This window comes from Bombyx mandarina, chromosome 11 (assembly GCF_030267445.1).
Source record: "Bombyx mandarina strain Sakado chromosome 11, ASM3026744v2".
Taxonomy (NCBI): Eukaryota; Metazoa; Arthropoda; class Insecta; order Lepidoptera; family Bombycidae; genus Bombyx; species Bombyx mandarina.
The window spans coordinates 8,940,824-8,962,792 of NC_143218.1; the positions used below are offsets into that span (position 1 = coordinate 8,940,824).

A 21,969-nucleotide genomic window follows, 5' to 3' on the forward strand; every position below is an offset into this window, starting at 1 on the left:
CCCCCAAAATGACTATCATAACACGGTATCAATCTAAAATTTATATTTTGAGAAATCGCATATGCCTTAATGTCATCTGAACAACAATTTAAAAACTTTGCGAATTCATTCATTGCGCCTACAAAGTTGCGCCCGTTATCGGAGTATATTTCGATAGGTTTTCCTCGACGTGAAATGAACCTCTTCAGTGCCAACAAATAAGCATCTGATGAAAGGTCGGTCACAAGCTCGAGATGTACGGCGCGTGAAGCAAAACATACAAATAAACATATATACGATTTTTGTAATCTTGCTCCCCTACCCCTACGATTTAAAATGAACACTGGTCCTGCATAATCCACTCCACAGTGTAAGAAGGGAAAACCTGGCTGCAGCCGTTCTCGAGGCAGATTCCCCATTATGGGATCAATGCACATAGCATAGCGCGATATGCGTATGTTAATTTGTAATGATAGGCAAGAAACAAATCGATCCCATGCTTGCGCGACGTCACAAGGAACCGGTTCATCCCAATTAAGCTTCAACAGCCAACATTTTTGTAATAATATCTTAGCGATAGTAATAACTGGACTAATTAAACCTAAGGGGTCATAAATTTCAGATAAAATAATGCGTTTCGTAATAATGTTGTCATCATACTTATTTTGCGTGTAAAAACTTTATTCACCTAACTTGTTATTCCATCCAATACCTTTTTTTTTTTTTTGTCAGGAGGAAATCGCCGGACTTCCGCCCTTCACTGGGGATGGAGGGCGGGGCATGTCGGAGTCGAACCGACTTAAACCTCCTGTCTCTCAACAACCAACGTCCAAACCTCGCATGAGACAAAACTCATGAAAAGGCAAAGGGGGGAAAGTGAAGCGTTTAGTGCGGAGCACATCTCTCCCATCACCCACCCCCTCGGGACGCCGGACTGGCGGTCGTCGGCGCCACGACCACCAGCCCTCTCGGTCGGCAGGCTATCCGAAGCCCGCCTAGATGGCGCCGGTTAGAATGGTCTATCTTACGGAATACCCCGCTGGGTCAAAACCAGCGTGGGTTGAGGATAGCCGGCCTTCCATCACCCGCATGCTCATGCATAAAACGCGTGCAGAGCAGCTTGCACGTCGTCTTCTTAGGCCCCCTTCGCCGGTCCCCAGGCCGACATGTGAGGGGACCCGAAACACTTAGAGGGTCAGGGCTTGGGCGATATCCGCCTCCCTGGCCCCCGCTCGACGGCAGCGGGCCTGTGCGTCTCTCACGCGCCCCGCCGCCTCCTTCTGCGAGATGGTGCACTCGCAGAAGTCGAGCATCGCCTTCCACGACTCGTCGTCACCGAGCATCGATGCCACAACACTCGGCAACGACAAGTCGTTTCCTATTTTTGCGACGAGGACACGGCGCCACCCCTCCCATGCGGGGCAGGCGACGAGCGTGTGCTCCGCCGTGTCCAAGTCGCAACCACAATGGTGGCACTCTGCCGTCGGCCCGGCTCCGATCCGGTGCAGGAACTCACCGAAGCAACCATGCCCAGTGAGCACCTGCGTGAGCCGGAAAGTGAGGCGTCCTCTGTCACGATTCACCCAGTTCACAAGAACCGGGCGAATCGCTTCGACGGTCCTACGACCAGCCGAAGGATCGGCCAGCCGTCTGGACCATGACTTCAGGCCATCCAATACCTAAAGTTTTGTTTTGAACACGTTATCTTCTGCTAGACCGAGTTTTTTTGTAACATTTTGAGCATCGTCATTATCAGCGCAGTCAAAGTTAAAAATCCATTTACGTAAAATTAAACAAGCCGATTTTAAAACCTTATCAGTTCCTTCGCAAATTTAATTTAATCTTCAAATACTATTTGCACTGCAAATTAAGTCGTCCACGTAAAAATTATCATTAATAGTTTCTTTCACATACGGAACCTCATACTCTTGCGCTAATTGTTTTAAACATCTACAGTCTACAGCTTAAAAACGGTGCCGAAGCGGTACCATAGGTAACAGTATTTAATTGATATACCATGAGTGGTTTGGAAGGATCGTCTCGCCACAGGATCAGCTGATAATCTCTTTCATCATCTTCTATAAGTACTTGACGATAAATTTTCTCTATGTCTGCGCAAGCCATATACCTGTTTTCTCGAAATCTAAGTAAAATCGCGATTAAGTCGCCTTGTATAGCTGAACCGATCATCTGCAAGTCGTTTAATGATAGCCCCGAAGTGGAAGCCATACTAGCTACTACTCGAAGACTACACGCAACTGGTAGTAGTGAAATGTTCTCGAAACACACCGTGATGAGGTAAAAAGTAATGTGGTGTTTGATAACTACACTCGGGTGCAATGAAATCGCACATCTGTACATTTTTTGAAAAATATTATTTACTTCTTTTAATTTAAAAAAATACATATATTTTTTAACATAGGGTTAAAGGTTAGTTCAATACCTATTCAATGATACCATATAAGTGGAGATAAGGTTACTTTCTTGAGGAAAATAAAATACAACAACAATTTAATCTTTATTACAAAATGATTACTCAACTAAACCGTTTAAAATTTGGGGATTAATAAAAAAAAAACAACAAAAAATACTGAAAAATCATTTATTAGTAACAAGTATTGCCCCCTCTTGCCCGAATTACAGCTTCACACCGATTCCCCATCGACTCTATCAAGTTTCTGATAAAGTCTTGTGGCATGGCATCCCATTCCTCTTTGAGCGCATTTTGTAGCTCCTGGAGATTAGCTGGAGCACTATTTCGACCTCTAATTTTTCTTTTTAATTCGTCCCACAAGTGTTCAATCGGATTAAGGTCCGGGCTCCGAGCTGGCCACTCCATCACGGGTACATTTACTTCTTGTAAGTATTGTCTCACTATCGCAGCGGTATGAGGTCTTGCATTGTCATGCATAAAAAGGAAGTTACTTCCAATTAAACGGCCAAATGGTACGACATGTTCTTGTAGAACTTCCTCTATTTATCGTTGAGATGTTAGACCTCTTGTTTGTCGCCTAATATTGGCCCCAACGATGAAGACAAGCTCTGTTTTTCGTTCGAGTGAGATACCTCCCCAGAACATACACCAACCACCGCCGTATGCTACACGTTCTGTGATGCAACATTGGGAAAATCGCTCTGAGCGCCTTCTGTAGACCCTTCCACGTCCATCATTATCATGAAGACACATTCTGGACTCGTCTGAGAACAGGACTGCTTTCCACTGTCCGGCTGTCCAGTTGACGTGTTCTTGTGCAAATCGAAAACGAGCCCGGCGGTGAGCTGGCGTCAATTTAGGGCCATTTGCTGGCCTATGCGCAGTCAAACCACCTTCGGCAAGTCTCCTTCTGACTGTCCACCTGCTGACTACCACTTCACGCACCTGTTGAAGCTGCTGTGCAAGTTCAACGGCAGTCAAACGACGATTTCGCAACGCTGTCGTTACAAGAAATCTGTTGTCGCGCTGTGTTGTAGCTCTTGCTCGACCAGATCCTCGTCGCCTTTCAAAGCCACCAGTCTCCCGATAGCGCTGGTACACACGACGAACTGAATATCGGCTGATATTCAGTTGTCGAGCTAAAGCACTCTGGTTCTGGCCCGCTTCAATTAGAGCGACGACTTGAGCGGCTTTTTCCGGAGTAGTGTCCATCTTTTTCAGACAAATGCAATTGGAGTCACTAGAGGTCTTATCAGGTTAAGCGTTGGCTTGCAACTGATGACGTTTTACACAAAACATGCCTTTTTATACCTGCAGTTGGTCTTGCAAACTGCAGTGAGTTGAGGGAGCAATTTTTGGAGTTTGCTGTTGTCGTTTTGTTTCAGCAGGCAGGTAAACTTATCATGTCTTATATGGTATCATTGAATAGGTATTGAACTATCCTTTAACCTTATGTTAAAAAATATATGTATTTTTTTAAATAAAAAGAAGTAAATAATATTTTTCAAAAAATGTACAGATGTGCGATTTCATTGCACCCGAGTGTATATACAAGACTCATGTGGCCTAAGTTAATGTATTCGTGTATAAAGTCGATCTACATTTGTTTGTAAGTAGGATTGCGTTGCAGCCTTTTTTCTAAAGCATAAAAACGACGTTCAGTTTGTGTGCGCGTGTCACCTAGTAACTTCGGAGAGTGCTTAAACGGAAATTGAACCTTAAGCCGCCCGTCGGCCGTCCGTGAGGTTGTTTTAATAAAGTGCTCGTCACAGGCGCGCTCCTCGTCACTTAACTTAGGAGAATTAATTGGTAATTCTTCAATTTCCCAAAAATTGCGTAATAATTGATCTAATGAGCATGTGTCACTGTCAACGGTTTGCGTAAAATTTCAGCTAACATGTCTTTGTTTGCGTGTAATAGATTGAAATGAGCCCGATACTATCCAACCAAGATGCGTATTTTGGAGATAGGGGCCATTTTAAGTCGTATTTTACCTTCTCTAACTAATTCCCAAAACAAACCTCAATCGGCTGACTATCATAAAACGTCGGATCTGCAAGTACAATGTTATCCGGTATGGTAAACAAATTAACGTTATATGTCTTCTTAAGTAAGTTTGATGTTATTTGTGGTAGAATTAAACACTGAATGCGTGCAGTATAACTACCAGTGCGTGATTGGATCTCAATATCACAGGACTGCGAACACTGTGTTATTGTATTCCCTACGCCGTGGATTTTTTGAGTGGACTGTAATATTGGTGGATTTAATTTGTCACAAAGTGTTTGTGTGATGAATGAACGTTCGCTGCCACTATCGAGTAGAGCGCGCGCTTGATGGTAAACACCCGACTGGCTACGTATTTCTACAATAGCTGTGGACAGCAAAACTGGTTGCGCTGGATGCATGTTATCAATTGTGTCAGTAGATTGCGCCTGAAAAGAGTGTGAGTTCGAGTTATCTTTCGTATTAGACGGGACAGCTGATTGTTCACAAGATGCCAACGTAACTTGAGGAAAACTATGATCATAATATTTAATTACATCGCAAATTAATATAACGAATTATGTTTTTTATCACATTTTCGACACGGCCCGAACACACAGGTGTCAACAGTAGGTCCTGGACGCATGCAATTAGGGCACAACTGTTTAGTTTGGATAAATTTTTATCTATTTTGTACACGAATATGTTGACATGAATATAGCGGATGTAAATCATTACACATTATGCAGGGTCTGTAATTACGTGCATTCTTTGCTTGTGATTTATTATTATTTGGTTTATTTCAAACTATAATGCAATGAAATTTGGATGTTAACTGGTTACTGAATTGCTTTTTATTATTGTCTGTCGCGCTATATAAGCCTGCTTTACTATGTGATACTATAAATGTTTCCAAAATATCCGCCCTATTCCTGAGAAACTGAAGTAAGTCATTTAGTTGAACTACAGTTTTGGTGTTATTGGTTGATGTAATTAAACTACACTTTTGCTGTTCCCATTCCCGTTCGGTAATGGAATCTAATTTTGTGACAATTATGTAAATGATTAACGTATCCCAATACTCTGTAGGTTCCCCTAAAAGCTTTAAAGCGCGGAGGTTTTTTAAAATATTATCAATTAATTTGCGTAATTGCACTGGTGATTCTTTAGTCAACGATTGCATGGTAAACATGGATTTGACATGGTTATGTACTAATAGTTTCGTATTATGAAATCGATTTAACAATAGTTCCCAAGCAACTTTATAATTATTAGCAGAGAATTCTATGGAATCTATGACCGATTTAGCGTTACCGGACAAAGACGATTTGAAATAACGAAATTTTTGAATTTCTGTAATTGTTTCACTATTATGTATCAATGACAAAAATGTATCGCGGAATTCTAACCAGTGCTCATATAAGCCGTCAAAGGTGGGGACAGATATAGTGGGTAATTTAATGCTTTGGGAACTTGTAATCGGTGGTTCAGACATCATACCTTTTGAATTTTCATCAGCGGTGGTCAGACATTCAGCAAGGGCAAGAATATTTGGCCCTGTACGGTGCACCTGTGTGGGCTGAGCCGCGCAACCGGGCCACTATGGCTCGGTTCCTGGGCCGGCCGCAGCGCACCGTTGCCATCAGGGTTATCCGCGGATATCGCACCGTCTCCTTCGAGGCGGCGTGTGTTTTGGCGGGGACGCCGCCATGGGAGCTGGAGGCGGAGTCGCTCGCTGCCGACTATCGGTGGCGCAGCGAGCTTCGTGCTCGGAGCGTGGCGCGTCTCCCCGAAAGTGAGCTGCGGGCGCGGAAGGCCCATTCTCGGCGGTCCGTGCTCGAGTCGTGGTCGAGGCGATTGGCCAACCCCACGTGGGGGCTACGGAACGTCGAGGCGGTTTACCCGGTCTTTGATGACTGGGTGAATCGTGGCGAAGGACGTCTCACCTTTCGTCTGGTGCAGGTGCTGACCGGGCACGGATGCTTCGGGAAGTACCTGCGCCGGATAGGGGCTGAGCCGACGACGAGGTGTCACCATTGTGGACACGACCTGGACACGGCGGAGCATACGCTCGCTGTCTGCCCCGCGTGGGAGGTGCAGCGCCGTGTCCTGGTCGCAAAGATAGGACCTGACTTGTCGCTGCCTGGCGTCGTGGCGTCGATGCTTGGCAGCGATGAGTCATGGAAGGCTATGCTCGACTTCTGCGAGTGCACCATCTCGCAGAAGGAGGCGGCGGGGCGAGTGAGGGAAAGCTCTCCTCACTACGCAGAAACCCGCCGCCGCCGAGCAGGGGGTCGGGACCGGGGTCGTATCCGTGTCCTGGCCCCCTAAGAGCTAGGGGTCCCACCCGTTTTGTGCGGGGAGAGACCCAGACGTGGGGTGGCGTGCTTGGCACGCTCACCCGCAATAGGAAGCCGGGTGATGGTAGACCGCGTTCCCCCGACCGCTCTGGGGGAAGGTGTAACGCGGCGCCATCAAAGCGGGCTCTCGGCCCGCTGAACGAGGGAACTGGTGGTCGTGTCGCTGGCGGCCACCGGTCCGGCGTCCGTGGGACGGTGGGATGGATGTAATGTGCTCTGCGTCAACCCTGTCCCGCCGTTTCAATAGCCCCGACTGGGCTCCGGCCCGGTCCGAGGTAGGGCGCCGGTTGTGAGCGGCAGGAGTTTTTAGTGGGTTCAACTCCCACATACTGCCGCGCGGGTGGGGATCCGGCGATTTTCTCCTGTGGAAAAAAAAATAAAAAAAAAGGGCATGAATATTATAATATTTTTGCTCGAAATCTTCACGCGATTCTTACTTTTTCTATACCAATTTCTACACTAATGTCTTCTATTTGAGTCTGAACGAGGTTAAAATCATTCATTAAACTTTGTGTTCCTGCCATCTGCAGTTTTAGCTCGGTACGTTGATGAACAGTTAATTCTACACTTTCGAATGAATTCACTTCCAAAGTTAGTCAAACGACAATTAATAGATGCGCGTTTTCTTTTAAGATCTTTCATCAATAATTCTAACTTATGATGTAGCCATTGTGGAAACAAGTAAATGGTGGTGTACTTACAGTTTTTAAATAATTAAACAAAACAGCTGCTCAATATTAGCGAAAGTACGTACGTTCGCAAAAATGCAAAGCAAAAAAGGTTTAAAAAAAGCACAGTACTATATACGCGAAGGGGAAAGGTTTAGCATATTTTCGTTAGCACGCCTTGCCAAAGCACTGTAATCTTGCGAATCTGGTGAGATTTTCCGAATTTTCCTTTTCAATGATCGATGCGTCTCTCAAGTAAGCGTCTGGTTCAACTTAATTGATGATCCGGTGCTGAAGGTTCAATAGAAATAAAAAAAAAGGTTTGAAATATGCACAGTACTATATACGCGAAGGGGAAAAGTTTAGCATATTTTGGTTAGCACGCCTTGCCAAAGCACAGTAATCTTGCGAATCTGGTGAGATTTTCCGAATTTTCCTTTTCGATGGCCGATGCGTCTCTCAAGTAAGCGTCTGGTTCAACTTAATTGATGATCCGGCTCGAAGGACCAATGAAATGTTGCGTCTATTTCTTAGATGTATCTTGAGGTGGCCAAGAAAATGAATAAATGCGTTACTTCTTCAAATACTCAATATATTATTTTTAATTATTTTACAAAATTACAAAATTGACATGCGCGTCCATCTTTTTTCTTCATGCTATAATTTTTTTTTAATTTTGACATTTGGTGCCACTATTGCGTTTCCTGTTTTATGATTGGTTCGTGCTAGATGACGTCATCGTTGGCCAATCACAGCCATCAATGTATGACGCGACGTTGATTCGTTAACAATCGTATAAATGAATGATCATGAAATGTATAAAATGTAATTTTTTTTATAAAAAATGGTAAAAAAATTCAATGGTGTTATAATAATAGACAGGGTTTTTGCTCATAATATAGATTTCGACTGGGTCCATAGCATTCTTATGTAGCAAATATGCATTACACCAGTATTTTACGCCTCACTTTTCTATATGGTGGGCTGACACACTGAAAGCCGGTATGTTTAGAAGGGTTGAAGGAAATCAAGAATGCTTATTACAGTAAACTTGAGTAGTATAAAACTTTAAGCTGGTGATGAAATGGAGGATTATAAAAATTTGTCTTTAAAATTGTTTTTGATTTCAGTTTACTTCGGTCAGAAACTCTTGAGAGTGCAGAAGAAAAGTTCATAGTGTTCAAAGAAAGAATACCCATTTTTATACAAATTACCAAAGATGTAAGAATATTTTCTTATTATTATAAATTGAATTGTTTGACACCTTTAGGGCAACACTGTCATATGAATCACACACCACATCTAATATATAAAATTCTCGTGTCACAATGTTCGTTCCCATACTCCTCCGAAACCGCTTGACCGATTCTCATGAAATTTTTTATGCATATTCAGTAAGCCTGAGAATCGGCTACTATCTATTTTTCATACCCCTAAGTGATTAGGGTTGTCCACCCCTAACATATTTTTTTTTTATTGGAGTTTATTGGAGTTTACTCCTTTAGAATCGATTTACATATATAGGCCCGGGGTATGAAAATTATGGGGACCAAAATCGTACTAGCATGTCACACGAAATGCGTTATGCGCCTGATTGGCTCCTGATTGCGTGATGCGTGCGCGCGCCAATCAAAATCGTACTAGCATGTCACACGAAATGCGTTATGCGCCTGATTGGCTCCTGATTGCGTGATGCGTGCGCGCGCCAATCAAAATCGTACTAGCATGTCACACGAAATGCGTTATGCGCCTGATTGGCTCCTGATTGCGTGATGCGTGCGCGCGCCAATCAGGAGCCAACGCGCGGCCGCGTTATCGCAGGTGACGCCGGGCTGCTGCGCCGGCAGTCCGCCACAAAGCCTCGTACTGATCGCGCGTTTCTCTCATTATTGTATTTTCATATATTTGTTAGTCGTTTGTTTTGTGTCTCGTTAATTTGTTAATAATCTGTAGTGTATCGTGTTGTCGTAATATAGAACTATTTCTCGTATTGTTTCGTTTAATTTTTTATATCCAGTAAACTCCAGTCGTGCGTCGGAGCGGACACACACACTTTTTTGGACATTTTTTTTGTTATAATGAGGTGTTATGTGGTTGAATGAGGTTTTGTTATTTTTATTATATATTCCCTCATCGTTCACAGCACTACATACCTCTTTCACTCATTTACCACATCCTTACACACTTTCAATAAGTTAGTTTTTTTTTCTACACTAGAAATTCCCTAGAAATCTAATATGTAAAATTCTCGTGTCACAATGTTCGTTCCCATACTCCTCTGAAACCGCTTGACCGATTCTCATGAAATTTTTTATGCATATTCAGTAAGCCTGAGAATCGGCTACTATCTATTTTTCATACCCCTAAGTGATTAGGGTTGTCCACCCCTAACATTTTTTTTTTATTTGGACATTTTTTTTGTTATAATGAGGTATTATGTGGTTGAATGAGGTTTTGTTATTTTTATTATATATTCCCTCATCGTTCACAGCACTACATACTTCTTTCACTCATTTACCACATCCTTACACACTTACAATAAGTTAGTTTTTTTTTCTACACTAGAAATTCCCTAGAAATCTTATATATGGCAAAACAATGTTTGCCGGGTCAGCTAGTAATTATATAGTTTATTCAATTATTTGTACTTAAATATTATTAACACTATTAAAATAACTAGTTAAATAAAATCATGACTTTTCCATCTTCAAGATGAGGAAGTTCCTAACATTAAATTCGACTTATACCTATAGGTAAAGGCAAAATATTTGATGCCCTTATGGATTCATTTGTAGCTCATAGTACTTCGGTGTTTTCACAAAATCACCGAATAATATCTATATCGTAATTTATCTTTAGAGTACCCATATTTGTTCAGATTTAGACAACATAGCCTTCCTGTGCTGTTGAATTTTTGGCTTCGTATTTATTTTTTGGTCATAAACGTATTGTTATCCATATATGGTATCCAAAATTGTTAATAAGCTGTAAAATCCAAAAGATTTTCTTGTTCAGAGCGAATGATGTTCACAATGACTCAGCATCTGCTCGTTCAAATGGAATAATTTCATTATGAGGTTCTGGAAAATTTTAAATCCAGCTGTTTAATTGGTAGGTGTACTTGCATCAATCAATGGTTACTCATTTATATAGAATTTAATAAGTCATGCTATTATATTCATGTAGATTCTTGAAAGTTTAACAATTATGAACTTAGAATTAATTTACTGTTATTATTGAAGTAAGCTACTACTAATGAAATAAAAAGAATACGGAATTTTCTTGAGGTGTGAAGCAGTTATTGTTTTACGAGAAATTTTAAACTCAATTCAAATGGCATTTTATATGAATTTGGCTGTGTGATGTCATACCAGAATAGTACTTCACTATCATTTTCCGAGCGTTATATCAACGTATTACCATCACAGCCCAGCAGTTAAGTGAGGCGTACTGTAAGCCTTGATTATTGATTTTGCCACGAAGTACTCATGTGTTTCAATTTGATGGCCGAATTGTTGGTATACAATACTATTCAGAACAGTCACTTTGTGATGTCAATGACAATCATGCTCTTTTTATGTATACATTTATTTCAATGTGCCGAAGTGTGATTGAATTTATGTCCTGAAATTGTCTCCGAGATGCAGAGCTACTTACTTTAGGAGTCAAGGTAATTAATTTATCGACGTAGCACGCCTTTAAGGCAAAAATTATTTATTTTAATGTATATCAGTTAATAAAGTATTATTTTAATGTGCCTTTAAAAATACGTGTCCAGAGTTGATTTCCCAGTGCCTCTCAAAGCGTGCACCAGCAGTGTTTATGTAAAGCTGTCGCGACTAGGTCGACGACACAGATATGAAGTTTTGTAAGAAACAAAATATTTAGTATGGGTCATGTATTTACAGTGTACCGTTTCAACCCTACAAAAATTATGCGATATTTTATCGGAGCATCAGTCGTGGACAATAGCGCATTTGATAGCGCACTTTGGCCTGTATGAACACTTGACTCATGCGGCGGTAAAGAAACACATCAATGAAATCGATCCCATCACGGGAGCCACGCCTTTGATGGTGAGCCAAACGACCTATTCACATTGAACGAAATGTTTTAAATGGTTCGTGTTTTTATATAGCTTTATTAATCATATTGGTCTTGATATACACGTAGTTTCATGCAAAATATAATGTTAAATGATTTTTTCATTGATTTCCAAGGCAAACGAGCGTCCTGTCTGTCCGATGGTAAGTTGTTACCGTCACTCATGGTCGTCCGGAATGCTACGGGCACAGCCAAGTCTCGGCCTGTAGCTAAATAAAGACATTAAAAAAAGATGTAAATTTTATGCGCTACAATAAATTTAAGCTCCTGTTTGTCATATTATAAGAGGAGGTTCAGGACAAGAAAAAAAGCGGTAGACATGTGGTACAAGAACTTTTTACTGGTGGTAGGAACTCTTGTGAGTCCGCGCGGGTAGGTACCACCACCCCGCTTATTTCTGCCGTGAAGCAGTAATGCGTTTCGGTTTGAAGGGTGGGGCAGCCGTTGTAACTATACTTGAGCTCGTTCACCCATATATGTAATAAATAAAAAAAATAAAAAAAAACACAGTTCAAAGTGGAAATACTCTTTACATTAGTAGGAGAACCCACTATAGAAGTATTTTTAATCTTTTATATACTTTTTAAACTCGGATAATCATCAAGTTGTACGTCACAGGTGGCCCTGAAGACATCGTGCTTGCGAGTCGTACAATGTTTGGTGTCGCATAATTGCTCTCTGGACACGATTGATGTTGATGGGAACACAGTCTTTCATTACGCGGCAGCTAGCAACAAGGAGATAATTAATGTAAGCATTGAAGGTGTATTTAATTAACCAATTACCGTTCATTTGATTTGTATAGTCGTTTGGGATATTTTTTATGAGTTTTGGTCATTCTGCTCATTTCTGGAATGTTGTTTTTGTATCACGATGGAGTGTCAGCGATCACTATTCCGTGTTGCTTTACACGTGTAGGTATAAGAATAGAATACATACCGGCTGTTCACAATTGTTCGAATTAATTTCGAAACTTCCTAGTGATGTAATCGAATGTGATTCATAATTCGAATAAATTGATCGCTAAGACATGAATTTCTTTTTTTTTTCGGTCAACTGATCCTACGAGGTGTCCGCGCCTAGGGTGCACGCGGGGTATTTGGGACTATGTCAGCAGACACGCCCTACTCTATGATTTACCATACAGTCTAGTCGAACCTTTTCGAACGTTTATGCTATAAGATCGGATCTCTACTATTGTCTCAATCGTCGTTCGTCTCCTCCGTACTAGATGGCGTTACTTGTTATTGTCATTTTTTTTCCAAGAGGTGGAAATGAGCGACGGATTTGGGCTTGATGCCGCCCTAAGCCTTGTTTATCGCGCCGTCCTTAATATTAGAATAAGTTTTATTAATTTTGATCCAATATTTTAATTTAAAATTTAAAATAACTTAATAATATTTTTTTTATAAAAATTAATCTGAACACATTTTCAAAGGAGTCTTTATTGTTTTACGTCTCTGATATTTCTTGCCTTTTAAAAAAAAATGTCGCTCTTCAATACATGCCGCCTTAAGCCCGGGCCTCACGAGCCTAGATGTGAATCCATCACTGATACCATGGCACGACTTGTAACGTTTCCATACCCTAATCCACTAATCGAATTCATAGTGAAACGTAATGCCACGTACATTAGTTTTGTGTTTGCAAATAAGTAACAATATAGCTAATACAATGAACGTCCGTAATCAACGATGTCATTTAGGAAACTAGATGAATGCAGTTCTGACAGTTGTTTTCGTCAAATTGCATCATCGTCTTCAGCCAGCTCTTCGCTGTTACTGAATAGTCGAAGGAATCTGCCTATTCCTGCCGTGAAGCAGTAATGCGCTTCGGTTTGAAGGGCGGGGCAGCCGTTGTAACTATACTTAAGACCTTAGATTTATATCTCAAGGTCGGAGGCGCATTTAAGTTGTAGATGTCTATGGGCTCCAGTAACCACTTAACACCAGGTGGGCTGTGAGTTCGTCCACCCATCAAAGCAATAAAAAAAACGTGCATCGCACAGATCCTGGCCAGTAAAACGTCTGCGCCTCTGAACGTGTACAACCACCAAGGCTACACGCCGCTGCACATGGCTTGCCTCGCGGACGCGCCCGACTGCGTGCGCGCCCTCATGCTGGCCGGCGCCGATGTCAACCTCTCCGCCGCCAAACGTTCTACAAGCACCTTGCCGGGTATGTACCTCATTCCGAGATCTTCATTTGTGACCTTCGACGAACATTGCTTCAAGTATAGGCACGCTGGTGAATGATGCTATCAATTTTTTCCGTCGACAAGACCTTACTATCAGCTTTAGGGTATGTATAGACTGCTCTTGTTTAACTTTTAAAAGTCGTCGTGGCCTAAAGGATATGACGTCCGGTGCATTCGTATATAGCGATGCACCGGTGTTCGAATCCCGCAGGCGGGTACCAATTTTTGTAATGAAATACGTACTCAACAAATGCTCACGATTGACTTCCACGATGAAGGAATAACATCGTGTAATAAAAACCAAACCCGCCAGATTATAATTTGCGTAATCACTGGTGGTAGGACCTCTTGGGAGTCCGCGCGGGTAGGTACCACCACCCCGCTTATTTTCGCTGTGAAGCAGTAATGCGTTTCGGTTCGAAGGGTGGGGCAGCCGTTGTAACTATACTGAGACCTTAGAACTTATATCTCGAGGTGGGTGGCGCATTTACGTTGTAGATGTCTATGGGCTCCAGTAACCACTTAACACCAGATGGGCTGTGAGCTCGTCCATCCATCAAAGCAATCCGTCGACAAGACCTTACTATCAGCTTTAGGGTATGTATAGACTGCTATTGTTTAACTTACACGGTTCTGCAGCCGAATTCTCGATCTTTCTATAATGAAACTACTGGATTATACGATTGCTTAGGAACAGGTATATAATAAGTAAGGCAGTGTATTCAACACGAAAAATGGGGCAGGATTAATAACTTAACTGGGGATAGGGCTTGTTGTAAGCTCGCACAGTATATAAGTAAGTATATACCACTATCCTGTCTATTTCTAACGCGAAGTTGGCAAGCGTTTTGGTTTGAAGGGTGAGCAGTTATTAGAGATTTATATGATTCGAGGTGGGCGGTGGCGTTGGTGTTGTGATGTCCATGGACAACCACTTAAAACCAAATGGATCATCAGTTGAATTATAATAGGGAAAATTTGGTTAATATATTAGACAATACGGATTGAGACAAGTCAGTAAGTAGTTCGAGATGAGGTAAGGTATTTTTTTTTTATTGCTTAGATGATGCTTAGATGGGTGGACGAGCTCATAGCTCACCCTGTGTTAAGTGGTTACTGGAGCCCATAGACATCTACGACGTAAATGCGCCACCCACCTTGAGATATAAGTTCTATGGTCTCAAGTATAGTAACAGCGGCTGCCCCACCCTTCAATCCGAAACGCATTACTGCTTCACGGCAGAAATAGGCGGGGTGGGGGTACCTACCCGCGCGGACTCACAAGAGGTCCTACCACAACATTTGGCATCGTTCTAGATAAAATAGATTAATTATTAAATCGGTTCCGTGTCCAAGGTATCGTGGGCGACCTGTTGCAAGACAACCAGCCCAAGCTGTACCAGCAGGACATGAAGCACGGCGGCACCCCGCTGCACTGGGCCGTCTCCAGGGAGGTCATCGACGCGCTGGTCGACAAGAACTGCGACATCAACGCTTTGAACTTCGACGGCCGCACCGCCCTGCACGTGATGGTGCTGCGCGGCCGGCTCGAATGTGCGATCGCGCTGCTGTCCAGGGGCGCGGAGATATCTGTAGCCGACAACGAGGGAAACACGCCGCTCCATTCGGCGGTTAAACAACCGTACGTGATCACTCAGGCGCTGGTGGTCTTCGGTGCTGACCTGGACGCGAGGAACAACGCCGGCCACACGCCCAGGCACGCCGTGCTCGCAGACGCCTCCAATAACTCCGACAAGATTCTCTATGTTCTGCATTCCGTCGGAGCTAAAAGGTAAGGTTTGTGGGTTTATTATTGGAATATTTGTTGCCTTGTGGAAGCCCTGAGCCGTTATACCCAACTGTTAATATGAATACAGTAATGCAACCGTCAGTTTTAGATATGTTACAAAATCAAATACAGGGTTGTCAAAAGAAACATTTTTATAATATAACCTTAAATAGCACGAGCACAGTTCAAACCATTAAATACAACTAACGAGACAGAAGAACGAAGAACGTGGAATAGAATCATTCAAGTTCCAAAACTTTTTATTTAGTTGTCACTAAAAAGTTAACCTAAGGGACGCGCCCTGGCTAGCTGGTGCGATGATCTCCGAGCGGTGGCCGGCAAGAAGTGTATGAGGAGTACCGAAGACCGGACTCAGTGGTGTGGATGGGAGAGGTCTAGGTCCAGCAGTGGTCGACTGTGGGCTGATAATGATAATGAAAAAGTTAACCTTAGATCATTACTTAATTATGTTTATTTTTCTTATATGACAAACTTTTGACACGTGTAGTTAGATACATCTCTAGTGATTATTTTTCACTTTTAGTTAGTATTTTCATCCAGTTCGGTTTTTGGTCGCATTTTTAGTGCTTAAATGGGCCAGACGAGTTTACGACCCACCTGTTACAAGAGTCTATATACATAAATATATAGATTCAATATCCGATATCGAGCATCGATATATAGATACAATTCGATACGCGGCAAAACCGATATTACCCACACCTATTAGAACTTAATTTGATAAATGAATATCCGACGCTACGTCTTACATCTATAGTCGACGCAATTTAAACTGAATCGTCGGTTACTGACAGTAGGAACGTAATGCAACCCGTTATCGATACTTAGCTACGATCTATACAGTTTCTCTATGATTGATAACATTTTATCTTACAAATTAAATTTATTTTCAGATAGCGAAAAATTATTCCGATTAATACATAACATAATTGAGCATATCGATCATATCTAATCCGTTATCGATATGCACCACTACAATTCTTACGCACATCACTATAGTAGAATTATTTTGTCCGTGCAGTTTGGGCCATAAAACATAGCCCGGCTAGGGCGGTGAGCATGTTGCTCGAGCGCAACGCCATTATCGATAAAAACATATGAGTCATCGAAGGCAGGTACACGGCGGCGGGGTGGTATACGAAGGGTGGTGATACATTGTTATGTTATGAGTTATTTGTACTTACCTGCAAATTATAGTACATTATGTCGAAGAGAAATGTGTTTTTATGCATTCGTTGTCTGAATTTCTTTAGTGACACAATGGTTACTCCTTTGTTTTGTATCAAAACGGCAGAATTTATTCAAAATAATATTCGCACGTGTTGTTATCAACAATGTGTTAAAAAAATTCACTGAAATAAGAATAGATCCCGAAAAGTTACAAAGTGTTAATTTCTGCCGTTCTCGTTAACTTGCTGCGGCGATATATGGTGTAAGTGTTCGATTAGTGATTTTTTCTTTCATTTTTATCACTAACCCACAAAATGACAAAACTAAATACACTACCGATAACGCTTATCGACAACAATAATGCGCATAACTATGCCCGTCCATAAGGCTCGTGAGTGGAAGAGAGAACGAAATACTCGCTTCACCGTTCCGATTTTGACCCAAACTGCACGGACAAAATAATTCTACTATATACCTCACCATAAGACCTGTAAGTGCGAGCGAGACAGACAAATCAATATGATTTATGACCCGAAGCCTCAGTTCATAATGCGTCGACTGTAGAAATAGAGCTGAGCAACGAATATTTATTTTACGCTTCGGTACTTGAAGTTGAGGTTCGTTTGGCAGGTGTCCCCCCGAGCAGGGGGGCTGCGGGCCGGGCTGCGCGGCGCGCGGGGACTACAACGGGGTGCCGCCCTCCACGCTCAGCCCCCCGCCCGCCCGGACGCTCATTAACCACATGCTGTCCGTGGCCGCCATGGAGAAGGCGTCCTGCTTTGATCCCAGTGAAAAACAGGGCCGGTTAGTATACGGGTCTTTTGACTTCTCATTCTTTGAAGTATGACATTTGATTTCTTGCGAAGCCATTGTTATAAAAATTTGTCATACTTATAAAAATGTTTAATTATAAAATACGAATATATTTTGTTATATGAAAAATGATATTATGGAGCGACATAAGATGAAGTTGATTTATATTGAGACTGTATAATCAATTGGAATAACATTAAATCAAATGAGATAGTATGATTGATTATAATTATGACATCATCATCTTATTATATGAGATAAAGGCGTTGTGATGTCTGTTGGCTTCCACTGCCCTCCATCCGAGCCGTAAAGTGGGTTACGGACCGAGCGCTATCAATAAACAATAACATCGCAATTTATCTTTACGAAGTTTATCTACTTGATCTACTTATGCTTATTAATTGAAATAATCGCGCATAATAGCAAGTCTCATAATACACTAAAATCTTTATTTATTAGGTCACGGAAATAATAAACATATAGAGAAATGCATGATCTTAATTAATATCTGTGCTCGCCGCCTTCGTTACATACGTGTGGGATTTGCTCAAAATAAATAGCAGTTTTTTTTAAAAGGAACAAAATTTATTAGGATAACAATTTATTAGGATCAAAGGCTTTTGCTTTATAAAGCACAAGTCCGGCCTCGCGTGGAGTACTGCTCCCATCTCTGGGCCGGACCTCCCAAATACCAGTTTCTTCCATTTGACTCCATACAGAGGAGGGCCGTTTGGATTGTCGATAATCCCATTCTCACGAATCGTTTGGAATCTCTGGGTCTGCGGAGGGACTTCGGTTCCCTCGGTATTTTGTACCGTATGTTCCATGGGTAGTGCTCTGAGGAATTGTTCGAGATGATACCGGCATCTCGTTTTTACCATCGCACCGCCCGCCACCGGAGTAGAGTTCATCCATACTACCTGGAGCCACTGCGGTCATCCACAGTGCGTTTCCAGAGGTCTTTTTTGCCACGTACCATCCGGCTATGGAATGAGCTCCCCTCTGCAGTATTTTCCGAGCGCTATGACATGTCCTTCTTCAAACGAGACTTGTGGAGAGTATTAAGTGGTAGGCAGCGGCTTGGCTCTGCCCCTGGCATTGCTGAAGTCCATGGGCGACGGTAACCACTCACCATCAGGTGAGCCGTATGGTCGTCTGCCTACAAGAGCAATAAAAAAAAAAAATAATAACACGTCGTAATCGTTCACACTCTTACTATGCCCGATCGCCATCTTGACCATTTCCCGTCCGTCCCTTTCTTCCTCATACATTCATCCCTTTCACTCGAAAACGTTCCGTTTTCCCACGTATGTACCGTGTACTCGTCTGATGATCCGTGAATACGTACCTAAGTCCTAGGCACATACCATCAGATAGGACAAGATACTTAATCCACAACCAACGGTCTTTGAGATATTCGAACGCAATTCCAGTTTGCTGTGCCTGGACGGCGGCGGCATCAGGGGCCTGGTGCTCGTCCAACTGCTCCTGAGCCTGGAGGAGGCGGTCGGGAAGCCCATCATACACTGCTTCGACTGGGTGGCCGGGACCAGTACCGGGGGCATCCTGGCGTTGGCGTTGGCCAGCGGGAAAACGTTAAGGGAATGCCAGCAGCTGTACTTCAGATTGAAGGAGCTCGCGTTCGTTGGCATGAGACCGTACCCTTCGGAGGCGCTCGAGAACATCTTGAAGGAGTGCTTAGGTAAATAACAAGTCTTATATACTTTTAAGAGCTACCCTACTGGTGGTAGGACCTCTTGTGAGTCCGCGCGGGTAGGTACCACCGCCCTGCCTATTTCTGCCGTGAAGCAGTAATGCGTTTCGGTTGGAAGGGTGGGGCAGCCGTTGTAACTATACTGAGACCTTAGAACTTGTATCTCAAGGTGGGTCTACGTTGTAGATGTCTATGGGCTCCAGTAACCACTTAACACCAGGTGGGCTGTGAGCTCGTCCACCCATCTAAGCAATAAAAAAAAAATAAAAAAAATTTATAACTGTTGGTCGGTATAAAGAGTCATGGTATATTCGGTTGTGGTTCTTCTGAGAACTGTTGCTCTAATTTTTTTTAAGTAGTGTGCATATCGTCGTTCGTAAAACAAAAAAAAGTTCACCCCGGGAAAAAAGTATAAGTTTCCAATCTGCGCTGTATTGTCTCCATAAACGAGCGATTTTTTTCCATTTAAATGTATTATTCACTAGCTGACCCGGCAGATTTCGTAGTGCCTCAATCGATAAATAAAATACCTAAACTTTTGTATAAAATAAACTTAAAATAAACATCAAAGGAAAAACAAAATTGTAATTATTATTTAATTCCGAGCATTTTCATATTTATCTACCTTTTAAACCTTCTCTGGACTTCCACAAATAATTCAAGACCAAAATTAGCCAAATCGGTCCAGCCGTTTTCGAGTTTTAGCGAGACTAAACGAACAGCAATTCATTTTTATATATATAGATAATAATGTATTTTTGTTCAATCTGTTAATTACTGGCAATTTTAGTTTTTTATAAGACGACAAAATATTTACAGGTACAGAAACAGTAATGTCGGATATAAAGCATCCGAAGCTGATGATCCTGGCCGTGCTCGCCGACCGGAAGCCGGTGGACCTGCACATCTTCAGGAACTACAAGTCTGCTCATGAAATACTCAGCGAACACAACGGAACGACCGGTTAGTACGAATATTGTCGTACTAAATTTTTTTTTAATTTTTTTTTATTGCTTAGATGGGTGGACGAGCTCACAGCCCACCTGGTGTTAAGTGGTTACTGGAGCCCATAGACATCCACAACGTAAATGCGCCACCCACCTTGAGATACAAGTTCTAAGGTCTCAAGTATAGTTACAACGGCTGCCCCACCCTTCAAACCGAAACGCATTACTGCTTCACGGCAGAAATAGGCAGGGCGGTGGTACCTACCCGCGCGGACTCACAAGAGGTCCTACCACCAGTAAATGTACAACTTCTAATAAATAAAATGTAAGGATGTCGTTGCAAACGCACGATCACTCTTCAATAAACGGTGTTATGCAAAAGTGAATCAATAAATATAATGTTAAATTTCCTAATGACATTCTTGAGTTTGGACTGGTTTGAGGTTCAAATTCAATAGCAGCTACTTACTGTAAACAATAAAACTGAAATTATAATAAAAAAATTGCGTTAACTACATAACTTTTTTTTCATAACGACTATTATCTATACCAGTGATTCTAAACTATTTTTTGTTGTGACGCCATTTAAAAAAATGACACTAATACACAAAGAAAAGATAAGTATAACATTTGTTTACTTGTATATATTACACTGTAAAATAGTGTATGATCATAATTTTTATGGCGTACTTTATAAATTTAACGACACAAAAAAGTGCCACGGCGGTGGTTGAGGAACATTGATCTATATAATCCTAGATTGGCTGTCACAATCGGACATACAAATGGGATAAGTACGTAGGGTTCTGTGGTTACGCAGATCTAAAAGTAATCTATGTATTTAACATAATAATTCGACTGACTTGTTGCCGCAGTAGCGTCCCTTACTGCTGGACCGAGGGTCGTGAGTTCCTATTCTAACATTGAGCAAACGTTTACGTAACGCACAAGTTTTGTTGGGTGTCTAATATAAATAAATATAAACAGATACAATGTCAGATGAACTTATGGGGTTTTGTACCTGTTTTTTTTTCCACCTAAACTGATAGCTTTGAGAGGCTATTTCAGCGTAATCTTAACTATGAGGTGAATTCATGGGGCTCAAACCTGACGACGTTGCTAACACGAACCCTAGCAAGAGCCGTGCTTCGCAAAATCTACCACCGGATCGGTAACGCGACCCACTGAGAAGATCCGGCGAGAAACTCAGTGGGCTTGTACCTGATTATTTATAGATTTATTTAATCTTGTTTTGCTATGCTGGTTTCTTAACGAGTGCACTGTGCCGTCAGGTCCGGCGGCGGGCGGCGGCGACGAGTCGGCGGCCCCCCCGCCCCCGCCCCCCCACCAGCAGCTCGTGTGGCAGGTGGCGCGCGCCACCGGGGCCGCGCCCTCCTACTTCCGGGCTTCGGGCAGGTACGGCACTCGCCTCTCACACTGAACGGAGGTCGTAGCACGCGACGTGAGGCTTCAAGTGAACGGTCTCAACGGCAGTCTGATGTACCGAGAAATATCGTCAAACTTCATGAACACAACATAATACATAAAACGCTACAATTTTGCTAAAACTTAACAGATCTAGTCTGGTTTCGATTATAGTGCGCCACTGTTGGTATATTTACACATAGATATTTAAAAAAAATATCGGTATGAGCCTTCGAGTAGAGCCGAATCTGAAGGCTAACTTCGAACCGAACTCTACTATGCTTTGGTAGATACGCAAGCAAGGATACAAAATTTACTGGTGTTTAAATTTTTTGTTTGTCACTTACGAAATACCAAAAAAGA

The 21,969-nt window shown here is 42.2% G+C and overlaps 1 protein-coding gene across 1 annotated transcript in view; it reads left to right on the top strand.

The window, feature by feature from the left end:
- iPLA2-VIA (calcium-independent phospholipase A2 VIA) overlaps nucleotides 1–21,969 on the top strand; it is a 28,702-nt gene that overhangs the window by 1,961 nt on the left and 4,772 nt on the right. The window contains exons 3-11 of the mRNA XM_089730868.1: nucleotides 8,558–8,648; nucleotides 11,336–11,503; nucleotides 12,150–12,281; nucleotides 13,540–13,708; nucleotides 15,084–15,519; nucleotides 17,338–17,511; nucleotides 18,954–19,222; nucleotides 20,054–20,197; nucleotides 21,474–21,597. Coding sequence (XP_089586994.1) covers nucleotides 8,558–8,648; nucleotides 11,336–11,503; nucleotides 12,150–12,281; nucleotides 13,540–13,708; nucleotides 15,084–15,519; nucleotides 17,338–17,511; nucleotides 18,954–19,222; nucleotides 20,054–20,197; nucleotides 21,474–21,597 — 1,707 coding nt within the window. The remainder of the gene's footprint in view (nucleotides 1–8,557; nucleotides 8,649–11,335; nucleotides 11,504–12,149; nucleotides 12,282–13,539; nucleotides 13,709–15,083; nucleotides 15,520–17,337; nucleotides 17,512–18,953; nucleotides 19,223–20,053; nucleotides 20,198–21,473; nucleotides 21,598–21,969) is intronic.